This window comes from Lontra canadensis, unplaced genomic scaffold (genome assembly GCF_010015895.1).
Source record: "Lontra canadensis isolate GAN:19392208 unplaced genomic scaffold, GSC_riverotter_1.0 scaffold25, whole genome shotgun sequence".
Lineage (NCBI taxonomy): Eukaryota > Metazoa > Chordata > Mammalia > Carnivora > Mustelidae > Lontra > Lontra canadensis.
This window is the reverse complement of record NW_022631019.1, coordinates 13,786,362-13,807,118: the sequence shown is the minus strand read 5'-3', so window position 1 is coordinate 13,807,118 and position 20,757 is coordinate 13,786,362. Positions and strand designations below refer to the sequence as shown.

General features: G+C 56.0%; 2 protein-coding genes across 3 annotated transcripts in view; one reads left to right on the top strand and one right to left on the bottom strand.

Annotated features, from left to right (window-relative positions):
• The window catches only part of TMCO4 (transmembrane and coiled-coil domains 4), an 82,507-nt gene extending 76,389 nt beyond the window's left edge, over positions 1-6,118 (top strand). For both annotated transcript variants that reach the window (XM_032863613.1, XM_032863612.1), the window contains one exon: positions 5,011-6,118. In XM_032863613.1, the coding sequence (XP_032719504.1) occupies positions 5,011-5,388 (378 nt within the window). In that variant the 3' untranslated portion in view covers positions 5,389-6,118. The remainder of the gene's footprint in view (positions 1-5,010) is intronic.
• Positions 6,119-8,068: 1,950 nt separating this feature from the next.
• On the bottom strand, positions 8,069-19,424 carry HTR6 (5-hydroxytryptamine receptor 6). Its single transcript, XM_032863611.1, has 3 exons — positions 18,412-19,424; positions 8,861-9,016; positions 8,069-8,660 (listed from the first exon to the last, which is right to left on the bottom strand). Exons 1-3 carry the CDS (start codon positions 19,123-19,125, stop codon positions 8,169-8,171), a joined length of 1,362 nt encoding a protein of 453 aa, XP_032719502.1. The 5' UTR covers positions 19,126-19,424; the 3' UTR covers positions 8,069-8,168.
• Between the last annotated feature and the right edge of the window lie 1,333 nt (positions 19,425-20,757).

Here is a 20,757-nt window from a genome sequence, read left to right as displayed (position 1 = left end):
CCTCTTCCCAGGGATACCGGGAAAAAATAATAATGTAAATAAATAAATGAATAAAATGCAGACCCCAGGGGCCCACGCACAGACCTTTAGATTGGTCTCTGGGAGCAGAGCCTGCCACCTGCTATCGAACTGGCCCCCGCTATCCCCCAACAGTCCTAGACGTTGAAGACTAGGCTTAGGTCGGGTACAGAGGGTTCAAAAGCATTCTTGCTGGGGATGGGGTGGGACGCACTGAACTTGAGGTTCTAGAGCCATCTCTCGGGCTCAGCGGACCCTCGTCCTCCTGCACTCGCCTGTCATAGGGAGCTGAGAGCTTCATGTGGGGCAGTCTCCATGTCCAGCTCTGTCCTGAGCCTTTGCAGGCACCAGCATCCCCATTATACAGATGAGGACACTGAGGCTCAGAGACGCAAAGGGACTTGCCCAGGGTCACTTGCCGGTGGGCACATGGCCAAGCAGGACTCCAACCCAGGCCTGAGGCCGGTGGGCATCGCTCCTGCTCAGGGAGATATGGCCGGCAGTGGGAGAGCGGTGAGCCAGCCGGAGGGTGAGGGCACTCAGCTGTAGTCACGTCCCCAGGCAGACTTGGGCCAGTGCAAATGCTTGCAACGCGAGCGGCCCATGAGAGCAAGAACCGTGGGCTTCTAGTTACTACGTTGTTGGCTGCCAGCCAGCGCTCAAGTGCCAAGCCCTTCCCAGCACATCCCCATTCCCCCAGGTTCCACACAAGGCACCCCCTTGCCTGAGAGCAGACAGACCAGACCCCTCCATGGGCATCTGAAACCCCCCGAGGGAGGGGCATTATGGAGGACTCAGGCTTAACCCCCCTCACCCTCCAGGCTCCTAAGCAGCCTGCACCAGTGACCCCCACCCCTGGCCCAAGCCCCACACCTTGATGGTGGGTGGAGCCAGGCACCTGGACCCCGCCCGCAGCACAGCCGGCCACCAGGCCCAGGGCTGTGCTGTCCACCTCCCTGCGGGGTGAGGTAAGATGAGTGACCAGACCGCGACACCACAGGACCAGAGCAAGGCCTCCCGACCTGTGTCCCGGGGTCGTTGTCCTATTGAATCAAAAGTAAAAAGGATCAGAAGAAACACTCATAAATGAAATTCCCTTTAAACACCACAGAGCCCTGGACAAGACCCACATTCTGCCCTGGAATTGCCTGAGTAGGAGGAGGTGGCAAGAGCACAGGCTTTGGCCCCAGAGAGGCCAGGCTCTCCTGCTGGCATGCTGACTGTATGACTTCAGGCCGCCGACTTAACCTCTCTGTGCCTCAGTTCTCTCATCTATGAAATGGAGGGAATCACCTTCCAGAGCAGCGCATGTAAGATGCATGACCCCTAGGAGGCCTTCATTTCAACGCTAGTTCCCTCCTCTCCTGCACCTGCCACCCCTCAGGAGCGCACAGCACAAAAAGCAGTGCATTTCTCTTCTGGGTAATTGGAGGTAATTAGCATTGCCTTTGTGTTGCCCTCCTGTTTTTCTTGAGAATTCTTGCTGGAGGAGGGGCCCCTGGCAAAAGAGTTGCCCTTAGTTACTGCTATGGGGTGCATGCCAGCTGCCCGGAGCTCAGAGCTAAGGCCTGCACAGTTGCCTTCTCCCTGCTGGACCAACACGGACCGAGCCTTCATGAACCAGCCCCGTGTCAGCCACCAACCCAGACGTGGTTGGACGTGGTGGCAGACGTGATCTGCTGTGGCTCCTGGCCTCGGACAAGCCTGAGCCAGCAGGGATTGAGGGGCTGGCCCTGTTGTGGCCAGGCGGGGGGCCATCTCCTGAGGGGGTGAATGGAACAGACGAAGGCTGGGCCACCCACCTGCCTTTCGGCCTCTCCTGTGCGGGGACAGGGGTGCGGCGGGTGGGGGATGACACCACCCTCGGGGCCAACTCATGAGGTTTCTGGAGGGCTGGAGAGCCAGCACGGGGGTCTCCACAGACTCCTCATATCCCAAAGGAAATGTCATCTGACTTCTAGAACTTAACCCAAGGCAGGGCAGGGAGGGACTCATGATAACAAAGCCGGCACAGGCCAGGCACTGCACCCCTGCATTAGAGTTCTCGTGTCGTTAGCCCGCACAGCATCCAGTGAGGGAGGGACAGCGGCGCTGCGGTAGAGGTGTGCAAGCCAAGGTGGCCTGTGAGGCCTGGAGCCCAGGGAGCCTACCAGAGCCCAAGCTCGTTGCTACTGTGCTCCCGTGTGCCATCAGTGACCTCCAGCTCCGGGTCACGGAGTCTGCCCTGTGTGTCAGCTCCCTGACTCCTCACCCCACACACATGGTGCAAGTGCCTTCACTGGCCCCGTTTTACAGATGGGGACACAGAGGCCCAGGAAGGAAAGGACCCCGAAGGGGCCTGATAGTCTTGGAAGGCATTGGTGGCAGGCGGAGGTGGAGACAGCAGCCCCAGTTTGGGCAAGTCCCACGGTGCCTTGCAAGGCAGCCAACAGGTGGCGCTGCTCGGGGCCAGTCGTGGGCACCAAGGGAGTCGGAAGTGGCCCCTGCGCTCCCTCGTTTGCATGAGCAGATGAAGACGATGGGGTAGGACAAGCACTGTCACCGGGGAGCCCCAGGGACGGTCCCTAGCCAGCGTGGAAAGGTCAGGGGGGGCTTCTCAGCCCCAGTGACACCCAGTGTGAATCCAGATGGGTGGCCCATTTCCATCCTGACAGCCGGGGAGATGGTCCTACACCAGCCACAGTGGACCTTCCCGCCACCGAGAAGAGATTCTGTTCCCACTCATGAGTTGGCCTCACCTGGGCTCTCCCATCCCTTTGGCTAACTGGAAAACTGGAACTCTGCCAACGAGTGGTTCCCCTGCATCTTCGCAGAGTGGCAGTTCAGAGCCTAGGGTTGGCCGAGACGTGGGCCAACGTGGAGCCAAAGAAGGCCAGAGCCATGCATTCTAGAAGAGCTGCCTGGTGGGATTTCCACCTGGAATCAGGTTCACAGCCAGTGCCCACAAATATCTCCCTTCCGTCCTGTCTGCCTCCACCCAGACCAGCACCAGCCCTTCAGCAGTTCTTGTCTGTCCCTGTGGGTCTAGGTTTCTGCTGGCAGGAATTGAGATGTGATGGCTAGAGCTTCAGCAGCCATTTTGGGTTCCCAAATGGATCAGCCCTGCTGAGGCCCTGCCCTTTGTCCCCCATCGCCCCTTCCAAGGACACTGAGGCAAGGGAGCTCATGTTTGTGCAGCACTGGCAATGTGCCAGGTGCTATACCTCATGGTTTGTATGTATTATTTCTTCCCACCCACCCCATGAGGTAGGTATGACTAATTCTAATTGGGTAACTTCCCCGTGAAAGTGTTTTGGGCCATATATGGAGCTTAATAGTTAGAAGTCGCAATTGCTGATTCCTACAAAGTGCTGGGCCCTTGAACTCTTGTAGCAGACTTTGAAGGTAGGTGTCCTGATCCTCATTTTACAGATGGAGAAGCTGGAGTTCAGGACATTGTAAGGACTCATCCAGTTACTAGTAAGAGAAAGCTGAGGCTGGAGCCCCTGTTTCTCTGATGCCAAGCTTAAGTTCTTTCTAGTGCCTCGCAGCCAGTAATGTCCACCCTCTGTGGGAAGACACTGCCCCCCCTGACCTCCACCCTGAACCCAGGGATCTAAAAATTCCCTCGTATGGGTGTGTACGGGTCTGTGTTCACTGAACACTGTTTAAAAGCATTTGTGAAGAAAAAAAACGAGGGGCGCCTGGGTGGCACTGTCGGTCGAGTGTCCGACTCTTGGTTTCGGCTCAGGTCAAGATCTCAGGGTCGTGAGATTGAGCCCCATGTCAGGCTTAGCATTCGGCCTGGAGTCTGCTTGGGATTCTCTCTCTTCCTCTTCCTCCTCTGCCCCTCCTGTTTGTGTTGTCTCTTTCTCTCTCTCTCAAATAAATAAATAAAATCTTTAAAAAAAAAAAAAAAGGAAGGAAGGAAGGCGAAGTCAGCAGGCTCTGGTTATGAGAAAGTAACAAAACCGTACAGGGAATTGTCTTCTTGCGTTCTTGAAAACTCATTTGAATAGCTCAGTGTGATTTGTGATTCAAATAGAAATGCAGATGTTATCAACGGAGCCTTTGTGTGGTTCCCAAAGTGTCCCCAGTGTTTCCCCCCACCCTTCTTTCTAAACAAAAAGGAATGTTCTGTCTTGCGCTGGCCTCTGGCACTGAAGCAGACCCTGTGGACTGAGTGTTGGGGTGGGTGGGGGGTGGCACGTTGGTGGCGGGAGCTCTTGGCTGCATTTAAGGAGCAGATCTGAGCTGAGCAGACTGTATAGGCATCATCTCGCCCGAGCCCCATGTGGCTTTGCTCTTCACATGTCGTGTCATTAAGCAAACCACCGTCCCTCTCTGGACATTGCTTTCCTCTTTGGTAAACTGGCAGTGGTTTTCAAAGCTCCCCTCCCCAGCTCATTTCCGTGAAGAGAACATGCCCAGATTTAAAACCCAACTCTGACGCGTCCTAGCTATATGACCTCGGGCAACCTAGCTCTAAGACCTTACCTCTCCAAGGCTCAATTCCTTCAGCTCCAGTCAGCAGCCAAAACCTGTCAACGGACTGTATCCAATAAATTCATCTACAATGTGTTAAGGACATATTATACGCGTGGGGCATTGTCCATGATCACCGTGAGGCATCGGACGTTCTCAGTCTCCCCTACTTTTAACCCACTGACACATCCCAGCACAAAATGGGGTATCTCTATCCTTTGAGGAAGAAGGTAGGCCTTTCTGAGTTCTCAACCTTGTCTTAGTGACCATTCCTGCCCCAAAGGACCCAGATTTTATAGAGAAACATCCTTCACCTTTATTTAATGAACTCTGGAGTGGTCCTGAACCCAGAGGCTTCCCACCCCACTCGATTTGAGAGTCACTGAGAGCTGGAGTCCTGGCATTGGTGACCGGGTGGCTGAGGCTACTGAGGGAGAGCGTGAGGCCCGAGAGCTCAGCTGGGGGCTCTGGGGAGGGCAGGGCTCTGACCACCGCCCCCCGGGGCCCTCACGCACTGTCCTCCTGCAGGTCAGCGGCCACTTAGACTATGCCAAGCAGATGGAAGTCATCCTGAAGACTGTGGGCATCCCCACCAAGCCAGGCTGGGATGAAACAGGGCTTCTGCTGGCTCCCGGCAATCTGCCCCAAGGGCAGTATCACCAGGCAGCAGCCTCCTCCTCGTGGGACAAGGCCACACCCGGAGACACCCCCAAACTGGCCATATCTACCGACCCTAGCCAAGCCCAGGCGCCAACGGGGCTGGACCAATGTGAAGGACCCTCCCTTCCTGCCGCTGCCAGCCCAGCTGAGAGCCCCAAGATCTGCAGCCACGGCATGGGCCCCAACCCACTGGGCTGCCCCGATTGTGCCAGCGAGACCCAGGGGCCTTGCCCAGGGCTGGACTGACCATGGAAGGGGACTTGAGCTGCCTTCCCAGGTACCTCCATGTAGCACTCCCTTAGCCCTCCACCAGCTGCCCCACGTGAGCTCGGAATTTCCATCAGTGCTTTCCCAAGCTGAAGTCTTTGGGACCAAAAAGAACGGAACTGGAAGGAGGGGAGTCAAAAAATAGACAGCTTTCCCTCCCCAAGGAAGGAAGGCCAGAGCCCTGCAGAGACAACCAGCAAAGTTCAGAGCCCTAGGACTCTATCAGCCTTGGGCTTCCTGTATTTCAGGCCACAGCTGTGGGGGCTGGCTGGCCATTTGGGGGCCCAGGGGGCTCCCCCAGCCCAAGTAAATCCGGGTAGATGCCTGCTCCTCCATCCACACGCCAGGGCTGCCCGCCAACCCACAAGCACCACTGATACACCTACAGAGCGGGTGCAGGTGGGGAGCCAGCAACTGACTGCTCTGAGGATGTGCAATCAGATGTGCCTGTACAGTTGTGCAGGCTGTGCACTGCAGAACCCCAGGAGCATGGACCACATGGATGTGATGTGAAGGGTCCTCCCAGTTGTGCTATGTGGCGCCCTGGATGTAAGTGTCACAGCATGGTGAATATATGCTGAGTCAGCATGCACTATGGGTGGGACGTGGGCCCGGTGACAAGGATGAGTTACACAGGGGAAGGATTTCCTATAGCAGGAAGGGGAGACAATGCTTATAATAAAAATAATAATTGAGAATTTAGGACAGAGTGCTTACATGGACTGTCTCAGCTGACCCTACCAATAACCTGATAAGGCGCTGCTATTATCTTCGTGTTACTGAAAGTTCTTAAGACCCAGAGAGGTTAGATAATCTGCTCAAGATCACACAGCTGGTCAGTCTCAGACTCCAGAGCGGGGCTCTCGGCCACTGTATCTGTATCCCCGGGAGCCTCTTCCTGGGTTTCTTCCACTGTGCTTGAATGAGAGGCCAGAGATAGTTGTCTTCCATTGTGCAGACGGGGAAGCCAGGGCCCAGGCAGAGGAAGTATTGACAAACTCTGAGCAGGGCGGGGGAGGCAGCCCAGTGGAAGACTGCAGAAGGAACTAGAATATTAGAGCTGAATGGGTCCCCATGTGTGTGTGTTTGCTTGTTCATTCAACAAATATTTATAGAACCGCTTCTGCCAGTCCAGACAGCTCATGTTGCCCAGGGTCTCATCCCACTTCACCAGCTGCTTCTCCAACCCCGGAGCCCTTCAGGCAAATCCAGTCCACACCACGGTCACTGCCTCAGCTAGTGTTTATTAAGAGTCCACACAGGCAGGCCTGGGGCAGAGGGGAAGCCCCAAAGAGCACCATGGCCCCTCTGTGGCCAGTGACTGGGGCCAGAGTTGAATCTAATCAGCACCAAGGAGAGCGCCAGGCCACGCATGGAGGGCTCCCTGGGAGTTTGGGATGATGGATCCGGGGAGCCTCAGACTGAAAAGGACCTTATGGCAGGTAAACTGGGAACCAAGAGTCCCCCTCAAAAGCGACCCAGGTCCTTATGCCAGGGTTCACCAACCTGCCTGAGGGCAGCAACCCACACCAACTTCTTGCACTTCTTGCACTCCACTTTGTGTTCCTGAGCAGGCTCCAGTCCTGTTTCCCTGGCTGACCCAGGCAATGCCAGGAGGAGGTGGGGCCCTGGGCTGATGTATCCCCATCAGCTGGTTCCCTTCCAGGCCCAAGGAAGTCCAGGACGGAGGGAGACCTATTCCTGGTGCTGAGCAAGAAACTACCAGCTCCCACTTTGCCCTCCAGGAGAGATGGTGCAGCAGCCTGGGACTGGGGACGGGAGTCCCGTCCAGCATCCAGAGCAAGAAGCTGGGGAGCCACGGGCAGTCAGGTGGTGGGATCTAGGCCAGGCCTGAAGAGGAGGAGGGAAACGGGAAAAACAGTGGGAACAAACAGCCCTTTCTGGCCCACAGCGAGAGGCCACGGGGGCTGGATGCCCAGGAGTTGTGACAACGACAGATATCACCTACAGCACTACTTGTGGGTGCTGGGTAGTCTGTACGTGCTCTCCTAATTCTTGTGACACCCTATGATCAGGCATTGTTACCCTCACTTGTACACGGAACACCAGGCTCAGGAAGGTTAAGGGACCTGTGCAAGAGCTGGCGAGTACTGGAGTGGAGATTCAAATTTCTGTCTTCCTGACTCCTAGGTCAGGTTCTGTGCGGCTCCACACTTAACCCACCCACCCCGCCCCGAGACGCTGTCCCGACTGAACACAGATCATCCTCACACTTAAAGATCATCCAAACCTGCACGTCTTAAACTACACTGTGCACACATTTCACCGGGGGCTCCTGCTAACATGCAGATTCTGACGCAGCAGGTCTTGGGTGGGGGTGGGGGGGGTCAAGGTGTGCATTTGTAACAAACTCCAAGGAGGTGACACAAATGCTGGTGGCCCGAGGACTACACTTTCAGGAATGAGGGAGCCAGCCCAGCCCTCATCCACCTCTGCAGACAGAGGCATCCCTCCCCGACCTGCACTCTCATGAAATGTCAAAGATGATTGTCTTCACCCTAAGTTGAACCGAGAAGTCCTTTTCCCCTCTGCCAGAGTCCCCCAGCCACCTCCACACACACGCATGGGTTTTACTCGGCAGTGGGGCATCCTGGAGAAAACCGTCTGAACCAGCTATTTTCCCCCGGGGAGGAGCGGGGGCTGGCTTAGTGCCCCCGCTGACCCTCCGAGGGCTCCCAGGATACCCACAGCCTCCCAGCCTTAGCCAAGAGCTGGTCCAAGGCCTTGGGGACTTGGTTCTATCCAGTACAGCTCCCCACCGACCAGCTCCAAGCCCGGGTCTGTTCGTGGGAGCCCCAAGTGGACGGAGCTGCAGCTGGGACTCCACGGGATCGATGTTGAAGAAACTGACCACCACGGCAGCCCTGGCCAAGGCCGGGGGCTCCCGGGGGGGCCTCTCTAGGCAGCAGGGGCTGGGCCGTGCGTTGCAGGCCGGAGGAGCCACCGGAAGCTGAGCCCGAGTCAGAATTGGAGTCAGGTGGCCGGGGCAGGGGCAGCACATGCTGCAGGCTCAGGCCCGGCCGGGGGCCGCTGTGAGAAGTTCGCATAGAGGGCGAGGCAAGGCTGGCACGGCGCTCCCCAAGGCAGCGGGAACATGGCAGGAACCTGCCCAGGGCCCGCTTGAAGTCCCGCATGAAGAGTGGGTAGATGATGGGGTTCATGGTGCTGTTACAGTAACCCAGCCAAGTGAGAACATCGAAGAGTTCTGGGGAGATGCAGTCGCACACGGCCTGGAGAGATGGTGTACGTCATGCTTGGTCCTGGAGCAGGGTCACAGACCACCCCAGCCAGCATGGATGGGAGAGGCACCACAAACACATATGCCCTGAGAGGCAGCCCACCCTCCTCTTATCCCCATGTCTGGGCTGGGGTGCAGGTCGGGGCCTCCCCAGCAAGGCCTGGACCCACCTGCCCCCTGTGGTGGCATTACCTGGGCTATGTTGGCCACAAAGAAGGGCAGCCAGGTCACAAAGAACATGCCCAACAGGATGCCCAGTGTCAGACTGGCCTTCAAGGCCTTCCTGCTGTGCTTGGTGGTCAGACGTCTATCAGCTGACTCCATCCCCGGGCGTGGGGTCCTGGGTACCTGTGGAAGGAAGGCCACATCCATAAGTTACCTGAGGAAGAGCCCCAGTCTGACCCTGGTCCCAGCCACAGACTAAGCCTCAATCCTAATTCTAGACTGAGCCTTAGTGCCAGCAATAAACTGAGCCCTTCTGATCCTTGACGGAGGCCCAGCTATATAGCCCTAGGTTCCCCAAGAGCAGAACTGACCTTGACTCCAGAGCGAACCTTGATCCTGGCTCTACACTACGCACCGACATCAGCAAGAAACCAAGCCCTGTTCAGGGTCCCAGACTAAGCCCGGATAGTTGCCATAGATTGAGACCTATGTAACCAAGGTCTCAAACGGAGCCACGACCCTGGAGAGCACTGATCCCAGCCTTAGCCCAGACTGTGGCTTGAGTTCAGCAATAGACTGAGCCCTGACCCTGGCCGGGCACTGAGCCCTGACCCTGACACGAGGAGCTCTAGGAAGGATAGTAAGACAAAGCCAACACTATCAGTTCAGGGGAGCCCCTGCCCACCTCGCCAAGGACAATACTCAGTACAAGTCAACACATGTGGCCACGAGCCCCAGCACCACACAAAGCCTTTGACCCTTCAACAACTAGTTGCAATTAAACCATACTTGACAAAAGAGGCCGTGCCACTGCCCAGGATGTGGCAATCTCTTCATAGATTTCCCTCATATTTGGGAGTAGTGATTTTGCCTGCACCCTTACCCTTACGTCACACAGAATACAGTGCTTTTCTGAAAACACATGTACAGAGTAAATGTTTGCAATAAATCCACTTTAGACTTCTAAGGGTGCTAGTGACCTTGGCCTTGCACAACTCAAATTACACTGTGAACTGACAGACATCTTCATTCCCAAACATTGACCTCAAGAGATAGAGCACGGGGAAGAAAAGAAGGAGAAAGGAGCTTCCCCCAGCTGCCGTCGAAGGGGACACAGGCATGAGGAGGTTAGAATTTGAGTTTGCTGGGGTGCCTGGGTGGCTCAGTGGGTTAAAACCTCTGCCTTCGGCTCAGGTCATGATCCTGGGGTCCTGGGATTGAGCCCCGCATTGGGCTCTCTGCTTGGCAGGGAGCCTGCTTTCTCCTCTCTCTCTTTCTCTGCCTGCCTCTGTGCCTACTTGTGATCTCTGTTTGTCAGATAAATAAATCTTTAAAAAAAAATACACTTATAAAAGAAAAAAAGAATTTGAGTTTGCAGACTGGTGACCAGCAGTTCCAAAACACTAAAAAGCTCTGAACTAGACGATCCTTCTCGCCAGCTCTTACCTCAAATTTTTCGACCTCCTGAGCTCACTGAGAATCCAATGCAATCTACAAAACATTTCCCCAGAAAACAAAAAGCATATAAATTGTTACACATGCACACACAGAGAAGGAAAAAACATCCCATAATTCCAGTGGGTTCAGAGACCGCCTCGAGGCCCGACCACGAAACCCCCAATGCCCACGAAAGCTGGGACATAAAAGCCCCCCTCTAAAGTGCATGTTGTAATCAATTTGGATTTTCATACACCAATTTTACACAAAATGAGACCACCTTACATTTATAATTTAAGTAAATACCAGTATGCCAAGGTATGCACAGTTCATTGAACTATGTAAAGGTCGTGTGTGTAGTCTGGGACCATGCCTGGCCTTTAGAAGCGAGGGATTCCTCTACTCTTTTTCTTTCTTTCTCCATCCTTCCTTCCTTTCCTTTCTTTTCCTTTCTTTCTTACCCTTCCTTCTTTCTTTTCTTTTCTCTTTCTTTCTTTCTAAAATTTTTAAGTAATCTTGGGGCACTTGGGTGGCTCAGTGGGTTAAAGCCTCTGCCTTCGGCTCAGGTCATGATCTCAGGGTCCTGGGATCAAGCCCCACATCAAGCTTTCTGCTCAGGAGGGAGCCTGCTTTACCCCTCTCTCTCTGCCTGCCTCTCTGCCTGCTTATGATCTCTCTCTCTCTCTCTCTCTCTGTCTAATAAGTAAAATCTTTTTGTTTAAAGATTTTATTTATTTATTTATTTGACAGACAGAGATCACAAGCAGGCAGAGAGGCAGACAGAGGAGGTAGGGGAAGAAAGCTCCCTGCTGAGCAGAGAGCCCGATGTGGGGCTCGATCCCAGGACCCTGAGATCATGACCTGAGCCGAAGGTAGAGGCTTAAACCACTGAGCCACCCAGGTGCCCCAAATAAGTAAGATCTTTTTTTTTTTTTAATACTTACCATAGTAAGTTTAGTTAACAATCATTACCTCATACAGTTACAGCTTTTGTTCTTTTTTTTTTTTTAAGATTATTTATTTATTTATTTATTTGACAGAGAGAGAGAGATATCACAAGTAGGCAGAGAGGCAGGCAGAGAGAGGAGGAAGCAGGCTCACTGCCGAGCAGAGAGCCCGATGCGGGGCTCGATCCCAGGACCCTGAGATCATGACCTGAGCTGAAGGCAGAGGCTTTACCCACTGAGCCACACAGGTGCCCCCAAATAAATAAGATCTTAAACAAAAAAGATTTTAAAGTAATCTCTACACCCAACGTGGGGCTCAAACTCACAGCCCCAAACTCACAGTTGCAAGCTCCTCCAACTGAGCCAGCCAGGTGTCCCTCCTCCAAAATTTCCTATACTGCAGGAGAGCCCAGCTTAGCTCTTGAGGGAGCCAGAGGTGGGCTGATTACAGAGTAATTGAAAAAGTCAGAAGGAGGTAGGAAGGGAACCAGATTTCCAGGCAACCTTCACAGATGGAAAGGGGGTGGAGGAAGCAAAGCCAAGAAGATGTGTTAGTCCCGGGAGCACCAAAGCCAAACCCCCACCCGGGTCTGGCGCAGAGAGGCTCCCTTTTAGCCCTGCCATGTCTCCCTGCCTCCCCAGGGCATCCAGACTTTGGTGTCCTGTCCATGGTGCTGAAAGCCCAGGTAGATGCCATCATCTTTAAGATTAAGGATGCTAGAATGGCGGTGGGCAGGATCGGGGAGATGACGCACACTGTAACCCCCACCTCTCAGTATGTTTATCCAGGTGAAATCTGGTTATATGAATACCAAGGACAAATTCACAAAGCACAGCCTAAGAGAAGCCTTTGATTTCTCCCCTCCGTCTTGGTGGGGCCGCCTTGTGCAGAGGCAAGAGCTGGACTTGTAAGACAAGTGATCTGGCTTCAAGTCATGCCTCTACCACTTACTCGCTCTGTGATCTTGAGACAGTCTCTGTTTCCACATCTGTAAAATGGGAAAAACAATACTCAGCTTGTGGAGTCGTTGCGAGGCTTTGGATAATAAATGCATGCACAGTGCCTGACACGGAGTTAAGTGTTACATACACAGTAGCCCTGAGGTCGGTTCAGTGCTGTGTGTTGGAGGCTGGGGGAATTTTGAGCACCCTCAGGAGCCCCGTCCTTCTGCTAGCAGCTCAGGCTCCCCAAAGCAGCACAGATGTCAGGACAAACACTCTGACTCACCATGCTTTAACTAGGGAGGGAAAAAGGCTCTGCTCTTCCCTTTCATTGTCTCCTTTTCTCCCTCCCAGGGTAGACTCTGTATGGCTCCTTTGGCCCCACCATGGTCAGCCTGGAGAGCCTCCTGCTTCCCCCAAAGATCTGCCATGCTCTCACATTGCTGCCATCGATGGGGACAGATGATAGGGAAGGAGGGAGCCACCATCTCCAGAGGAGCCACTCACGCCGGTACCCCCTGACCTCTGGCAACCTGGGCGGGGCAAGAGACAGCCCTGATCTTGTCAGAGCTCTAGGGCACTGGGGAACTGAGACCCTGGAGAGATATCTGGGTGGGAGGCAATCACTGGGAAAGGAGCTCCAGAGAAGGAATTAAAGATGGCCTCAGGTTCCCTCTCTAGGAATCTTCCTGGGAGAAACCTGGGTTTTTCTTTCTCTTCTTCTCCCCCAAAGATTTGACCCAAGAACACAGGCAGAAGGGAAGAGAGAAGGAAACCAAGGCTCAGAGAGGATAGGGGACCTTCCCCAGGTCACACTGTCCCAGCACAAGACCTCAAAGCAAAGCACCCCAAGTGACCCCGATCAGCACTTTGTCCGCATTTAGGGAGCACTACTGTGTGTCAACATCTGATCTTCCTTGTGCCATTCAGCCTTGACGTGAGGTAGGTATTAGTATCCCCATTTTGCCGATAAGGTTCAGAGAGGCAAAAGAACTTGCCAGCAGCCACACAGCAGATAAGGGCTGAGTTGGGATTCAAAGTCATTCCTAGCTCCAGAAATTGCATTCCTAGCTCCAGAAATTGCTTGCACGCGGGGGGTTACAGAAATCCCAGCACTGTCACAGAGGCCCTCATGGGGCAGAGGCCAGTGGCAGCCGCCGGCCTCACCCTGAGGTCTAGCTCATGCCAGCTGCAACTGCCCTCTTCTCTCTGCCCTCGCGGCCATGTGCTGTTGTTTGCACGCCCCTACCACTGCCGAGGGCAGCCGCCTGGGTGACAGGCTGGCAGTGCCTCCCCGGGAGGCAGTCGCACAGACAGGTTCCCCATACGATAAATATCCAAGCACATCTGTACACTCGACATACACAGACATGTGTATGGCAACACTATTCCTGGAAAAAACTGGAAACAGCCAAAATGTGCACGGAAAGATGGCAGTGAAATAAACCATCGTACCTTCCCATTATAGATGACACACAGATGTTTCCAGGAATAAAATTAGTCAAATGACAAGATCTCCAAGACATAATACCAATATTAAGTGGTAAAGGCAAGTTGCAAAATAGTAGGTACAACAGGACTACATTTGCTTTAAAATTACACAAAACAGGGGTGCCTGGTGGCTCAGTTGGTTAAGCATCTGCCTTCAGCTCGGGTCATGATCCCAGAATCATGGGATCGAGCCCCGCCTCAGGCTCCGTGCTCAGCGGGGAGCCTGCTTCTCCCTCTCCCCCGCTTGTGTGCGTTCACGCTGTCACTCGCTCTCTCTCAAATAAATAAATAAATAAAATCTTTAAAAATACATTTTTAAGTAAAAAAATAAAAATAAAAAAATACACAAAACAAAGCACTAAGTCTTTTTGGATACATAAGCAAACATGGAAACACACACATACACACACACACACATACACAGGAGTGGAAAGACACATCCTAAATCAGTAAGAATAGCCCTAAGAATCGAAGGTAGCTGGGTGGGACTTGGGAGGTTCTTTCACTTTATCTCTATGGCTGGATAGTTTTAAAATTTTTTATCTATTTTTTTAAGTAGGTTTTACACCCAACGTGGGACTTGAATTCACGACCCCAAGATCAAGAGCCACATGGTCTATCAACTGAGCCAGACAGGCACCCTCTGGATTTTTATTATAAAGTGTATTTATGTATTCCCCTGTATAATTCAAAATTTTTATAATCACCTACTTGTAGTGTGAGGGTTCTAAGACAGACTCTGGAGCCAGACGGTCTGGTTTCAAATCCTGGCTCTGTTACTAACTGGCTGTGTGACCCCAGGTAACGAGTTTCACCTCTCTGTGCCTCAGCTGTCTCATCTGTAGAATGGCCATCACAGGGGCATCCGCCCCACAGGGTTGTAGTAAGGACTAGCGAAGGTAGCACACACAGAGTCAGCTGATCGGAGCCTGGTACACAGTAAGCCCCACGGAAGCGTCAGCCAGCATTTCTGTTGCTAGAGTCCAGCTCAGCTCTTTGATTCTGGTGATGATGCTGTTATTGGCAGCAACGGAGGTGTTTTTTTTTTCCCCCCTAAAGAGACTCAGAGGGATGATTTCTCCAGAACCACGTATCTCACCACCGAGAGGAAAGGGGAGGAACAAACACATGCTGAGCACCTAGTGTGTGCCAGGCTGACATACGTTGTCTCGCCGATACTTCTAACAGCCCCAAGTCATAAGTGGCATTGCCCCTGGGGTAGCGGGAGCTGAGTGGCTTGTCCGAAGTCGTCAGCAGTGCTGGAGGCAGGATTTGAACCCCTGACCAGCCGGATGCCCAAGCTCCTACAGCCAGCTCTGGCCGCCCCGGACCCCCTTGTTCCCATCAGCAGCCCAGTCTGCCATGCTCAGACTCGCTGCTCTGTCAGCCTCTCCCCAGCTCAGCCCCCTCCTCCCCCTCTGAGATATTTCTGTCACAGCCTCCTCCTCTGAGGAGGAAGGACAGCAATGGAAGGGAAGACAGATCGCTAAGACAAAGTGATGCGGAGTTGGGTGAGGGAGGGTGGAAAAGGCTGGAGGAGGGGGGGGCTGATGGAGAGAAAGGGGAGAGGCAGATGGGAGGATGTAGAAGACAGAGAAGAAGGTGAGGTGGACCTGGAGGAGAGAAGGGTGGGAGAAGGGGAGGAGGATGTGTGTAGGGGAAGGCGGTGGGTAAAGGGCTCCAGACCAAAGGCACAGGTCCTGACACAGAGACAAAGGGGCTGGGGAGGCAGGCACCCGGCGGACCTCCTTCTCCCCTGCTGCTCTCCATCGCTGACCTCCCACACTGGTCCCTCCCAAGGACGAGCAGCGTCCCGCCCCAGCACAGGTCTCTGCACGTCTCTCTCTCCCTCTCTCCCCTACACTGGCAGCATCTCATTCACTCTGAAACCACTCTCCCCATGCCCCGCTCTTCATCCCAGCCCAGTCTCTGCTGCAGCTGGCAGTGAGACCCCTACCCCACAGCCGCAGGGCCAGGAAGCCCTGGCTGAGACCGCTGAGCTAACCAGTGGCTTCTGAAAAGCCGGTTCACACAAGTAGGCCAATGTGGGGGGTGGGACTGGAGAGATTAAAATACTCAAGCCTGCTCAGTTACCATGCCCTCAAACCCAGAGGAGCTGGGGCTTCAGAAACCCATGTGCCCCGACCCGTCCCCTGCGGAGAAGCTAGCAGCTGGACTGGGGAAGGGAGCTCAGGGCTACGTAGGGCTGAGGACTGGAGGAAAGGGGTCCAATGCACCCCAAGTTTTGTTCATTTTCATCAGTTCCTTTCGTCCAGGCACTGGAGCTTCCACTGCCTGGCTGGAAGCCTAGAGTCTGGGACAGGCCAGCTTGGGTGGGAGGAAAGGGGTTGTGACCCAGGAAAATGGAGGAGAGGCCATGTTCCAGGAACAAAATCCCAAAATGCAGGCAGTTGAGCAGACAATAAAGAAAGCAGGCATACAGGAGGCTGGCTAAGGAGCTGAGTGGTTGGGAAGTGGTGGGGTCAGACCCCTCCCCTCTCTCGGAACCCCAATCTCCCCATCTGCCCCATGGGGATGATAGTGGGTGTTTGGGGGACAAGCTTAGCCCAGTGTCAGCACATGGCAGGCACAGAGAAACTGTGGGACTGCAGTGGTCGGCACCCTGGGGCTCTGGGCCACAGTCTTAGATCCAATCCTGGCACCAGCCAGTTAGCCTCAGGGACAGAAATTGTGTCGCGGGTACCACTGGCAGGGAGAATCCAGACCCATCCCACCCCAACCTCACCAAGAACAGCCATCTCCTCACATCCTTGGTCACTCGTGCAGAGCTCCCCGAGGTGCGGGAACATAAGATGACCCGTAACAGAACTCAATGACAGAGCGAGAACATGAGACTTTTCCAGCACTCTCCCAGCTCCTTTTCTGGTTGTGTCAAGAGAAAGTGGGTGTTGATGCCGCTCAGTCTTTAACAACCCGCTAGCACCAAAGAGAAAGCGGGCCTGGGGCTGGGCCCCTCGGACCTCCCCTCTGAACTCCAGCAACACAGCTGGGGTTCCTGAAGGGTGCGCGGCAGCTGTCTTTAGGACCACCTTCTGTTTATGAACAAGGTACAGAGTTTCCATTTCCGGAAGAGATAAGAAGGGTCCTTTCTAAACCAAGGCATGGAAGGAAAAAGATAAGTGAGGCAGTGGAGAGAAATATGCAAAATACAGAAGAAGGGAGCCGCCTGAGGCGCGTGGGTGGGTGGAGAGAAGGCAGAAAGTCCCACGTGGTTCCAGATGCCTCCAGTTTGGGAAATGCTCCTTTACAAGAACCCGGGGGAGAGGGTGCATGGCCCAGGGCAGCCTTCCTACTGCTGGAGAACCAAGTGAGGGTCTCAGCTACCTACTGGGATTCAGGAATGTTCTCCAGTGTGCACAGACGGAGGGAGTAGGACTGCAGCCTTGACCTTGGGTTCACTGAAGTCCTGTCCCCCTGGTTGATAGGGCAGCTGCAGCTCCAGGCCGCAGGGCCTGGGGGTGGGGGGTGTCAGGCAAGCTGCTCCCAGGGCCTGCCTTTCAGCCCCCGTCCACACAAACCCCCAGTACCTCCCATCCTGCGGGAGGCTCCTCCCCCTGGGACTACATCAAGACCGAAGAAGCCCCCAGGACCTTCCTCGGGGCCTGCCCCTAATTCTCTGCGCCTCAGGCCTGGTCAAGCTAAAGCCCCATTCTTTGGGGGTTTAGAACAATGGACAGTAAGACTCAGGTGCCATATGGCCCGAGTGACAAGAGCAGCCTACCCTACTCCAGACACCGCAGGGCCTTAGCACTCACAAGTCATTAGTGAGCACCCAGGATGTACAGTGGGGATCAAAACCACACCGGATGCGCCCAGCTTACACTCTCGTGGGGGAGATAGACAATGACCAATTCAACACATAAACCTGCGGTTGGGATAGAGAATAACAGGGTGAGGGAGCTTAGACGGTCTGCAGACAGGGTGGTCCGGGACAGACACTGGGAAGAGGTGACCTGTGAGCTGTAAAGGAAGCAGGCAGGACAGCCCCAGGGGAAGAGCCGGCCAGGCAGAGAGGGAACAGTGATGCCAAGTCCTGGACACCAACTGCAGTCTGGTGCCTACCAGAAACATCAGAAGGGCTGGTGCAGAGGAAGAGAGGGCAAGGGGAGGAGGCGAAGGTGGAGAGCTTGGCAGGGGCACATTCCCAGGCTGGATCCCAACAGGGGTCTCCACTTTTATCTTAAGAGAGACAGGACCACTTCTGTTTTGTCAAGCGCTGGCTCCCGGGCAGAGAGTCAACCCGAGTGAGTCTGGAGTGGAAGCAGGGGAAGCCGGCAGGAGACTAGTGACGGCTTCTGGGAAAGAAGCAATGGTGGGCTGCTGGAGGAGGGTGGCCTTGGAAGTGGGGCGTGTTCGGGAGGACAGCACCAACAGGCCTTGATAATGAACCCCATGAGCATTAGGGAGAGAAATTATTCCTAAGTTTCTGCGGGGTGATGCCCTGATGGTGCCATTTGACATGATGGGAAAGACAGGGGGAGGAGCAGGTGGGGAGGGGGGACACCCAGAATTCCCTTGGCCCATGTTACCTTCTGGAAGCCAACCCCGCATGCTGGCAGAGCTGTCCTGGGGACAGTCAGCACTGAGTCTAGAGCACAGAAGAGTCGGGTGTGTTGGAAATGGCCACTTGGAGGTCACCAGCAAGTGTATATATTAAGTGATGGATGCCCTGTGGGCACCCAGCGGCTGCTCATTGCTCTCCATCCCCCAAGCCCGGGTCTCCCTGCGCGTCCCAGGTACCTGCAGTGTCTCCAAGGCCTGGCCGGCGGCACCGGTCGTGAGCGAGGCCACCTGTACCGCCTGCTTGCGCGCCGCCAGCAGGATCCTGCAGTAGGTGTAGCAGATGGCGCCCGAAGGCAGGAAGAAGGTGAGACCCGATGCCACGAGGACAAAGGGCAGGCTGGCCAGCAGGCGGCACTGGCCTGGGGCAGGGGCCCGCGCGCGGCCCAGCTGGTGCCAGCCCAGCAGCAGGGGCAGGAAGGAAGCGAGCGCGGCCAGGCTCCAGGCGCCCAGGACGAGCCCCAGGGCGCGCGGCGGCGTCATGCGCAGCTTGTAGCTCAGCGGCGAGAGGATGAGCAGGTAGCGGTCCAGGCTGATGAGGCAGAGGTTGAGGATGGAGGCGCTGCAGCACATCACGTCGAAGGCGGCCCAGAGCAGGCAGAGGCCGCGCGCCAGCACCCAGCGCCCGTACAGCGCGTTCAGCATGGCGGGCGGCATCACCACCAGCCCCACCATCAGGTCCGACGTGAAGAGCGACACCAGGAAGAAGTTGGACGTGTTGCGCAGCGCCGGCTGCGTGCAGATGAGCGCGATGAGCAGCGAGTTGGCCGCCGCCGTCAGCACGATGACCACGCACAGCGCGGCCGCCACCCAGCCGCTGCCCGCGGGGTGCGACGGCGGCCCCGACCCCCAGTCCGGGGTGCTGTGGTTGGCGGGGCCGGGCTCCGGGACCATGGGGGCGGGGGGCGGAGGGCGAGGACGTCAGGCCCGAGGGGGGTCAGGAGGACGAGGTGGGATGCGCTGGAGACCTGAGGGAGGGACCTGAGCAGAGGCTGGGTGGGCGTCGTCGGTGAGAACGGACCGCCACCAGGGGTCAGGTGGGAAGAGAGGGACAGGGGCACTAGGTCAAGGGGCAACGAGCCAAGGAGGATGGAGAGGGGTTATATGGTGTGAGGTGGGGACACGGAGCAAACGGTAGGGATTTGGAAGAGGGAACCTGATGAGGTGCAGAGTCCCCGAGAGAGAGCGGGCGGGAAGTCAGGGACGGGCAGGTGACTGTGAGGTTGAACGGGAGGGGGCTGAGCCCCCTAGAGGGAAGGGCGGGAAGGGAGGGGTGGGGACGCGTGCCTGGGGCGGGGACCTGAGGAGCCGAGAGCTGGGACGAACGAGCGCGCTCCGCAGGGGGCAGCCCCCTCCGCGGCAGGTGGCTGTACCCGGGCGCTAGGTCGGGAGCCGCGGTCACTTGGGGTGGCAGGGCGGGGGCCGGTCAGCCACAGCAAAGCCCTCGGTGGAGAAAGCAGGTCTCCGAGCCAACGCAGAGGCAGCCCGGGATTGGGCGACTACGGCCCCCTGCGGCGTGCGGGAGGATGCCCGGCCGGCCCGCCGGGACAGGAGCAGCAGCAGCGGCCGCGCGGCCGCGGGGTCCCCGGCCCCACTCCCGCCCGCGCTCGGTACCTGGGCGCTCCGCGCTGCTCCGCTGCCTGCGACTGCGGCAGGCCCCGCAGGGCTGGGAAGGAGGAGGCGGCCGCGGGCCCGGCAGGCGCCCAGGAAGCCCGGGAGGCACCGCTAGGGGCCCGCGCCGCGGAGGAGCGGGTGACGCTTCCAGGAGCGCGCGGTCCCGGAGCCGCGGAGCCTGCGCCCCGCCCCGCCCCGCGGTGGGCGGAGAGAACCGAGCCCCCGCCCCGCCGCGCGCGGAGTCCTCCCACCTCCGGGTCGCAGCCTCCACCGCCCCTGCGACCCCGCACACCCCTCTCCCTCCTGACGTGGCAGCCGCGCAGGAGGAACTCAGAGGAGGGGCTGTGGCTGCCTTCATCTAGGACTGCTCCCCAGTCGGGGAGCTGCCCGTCCGCAGCCCATCGGGAGCTACCGGGGAGCTCGCTTGACACCCAAATGTGTACACACACACATGCATACACATATATACATGTATCTAATAGTATACATAATATATAACAACCCATATAGCTTTTTTCGAACCTTTAAACAGCAGGTTACCTCCTCCTCGGGATCCTTTGAGCAGAAACCTAACATTCCTCGACAGCACCAGACATGAAGGATGAAGTCTGATGGGTTGGTCCTCCTAGTCTAACACAGAGTGTGAACAGATCTGGGAATCCCTAGGCCAGATGGGGTAGAGGCACTGCAGGTAGAGGTGGAGCACCCCCTGGACCTGCTCTCTCCCCGCTAGCGAAGGAGAGTTTGTACCGGGGGCGCCTGGGTGGCTCACTCATTAAGCGTCTGCCTTCCTCTGGGGTCATGATCCCAGTGTCCTGAGATGGAGCCCTGTATCGGGCTCCCTGCTCAGCAGGCCTGCTTCTCCCTCTCCCACTCCCCCCGCTTGTGTTCCTTTTCTTGCTCTCTCTCTGT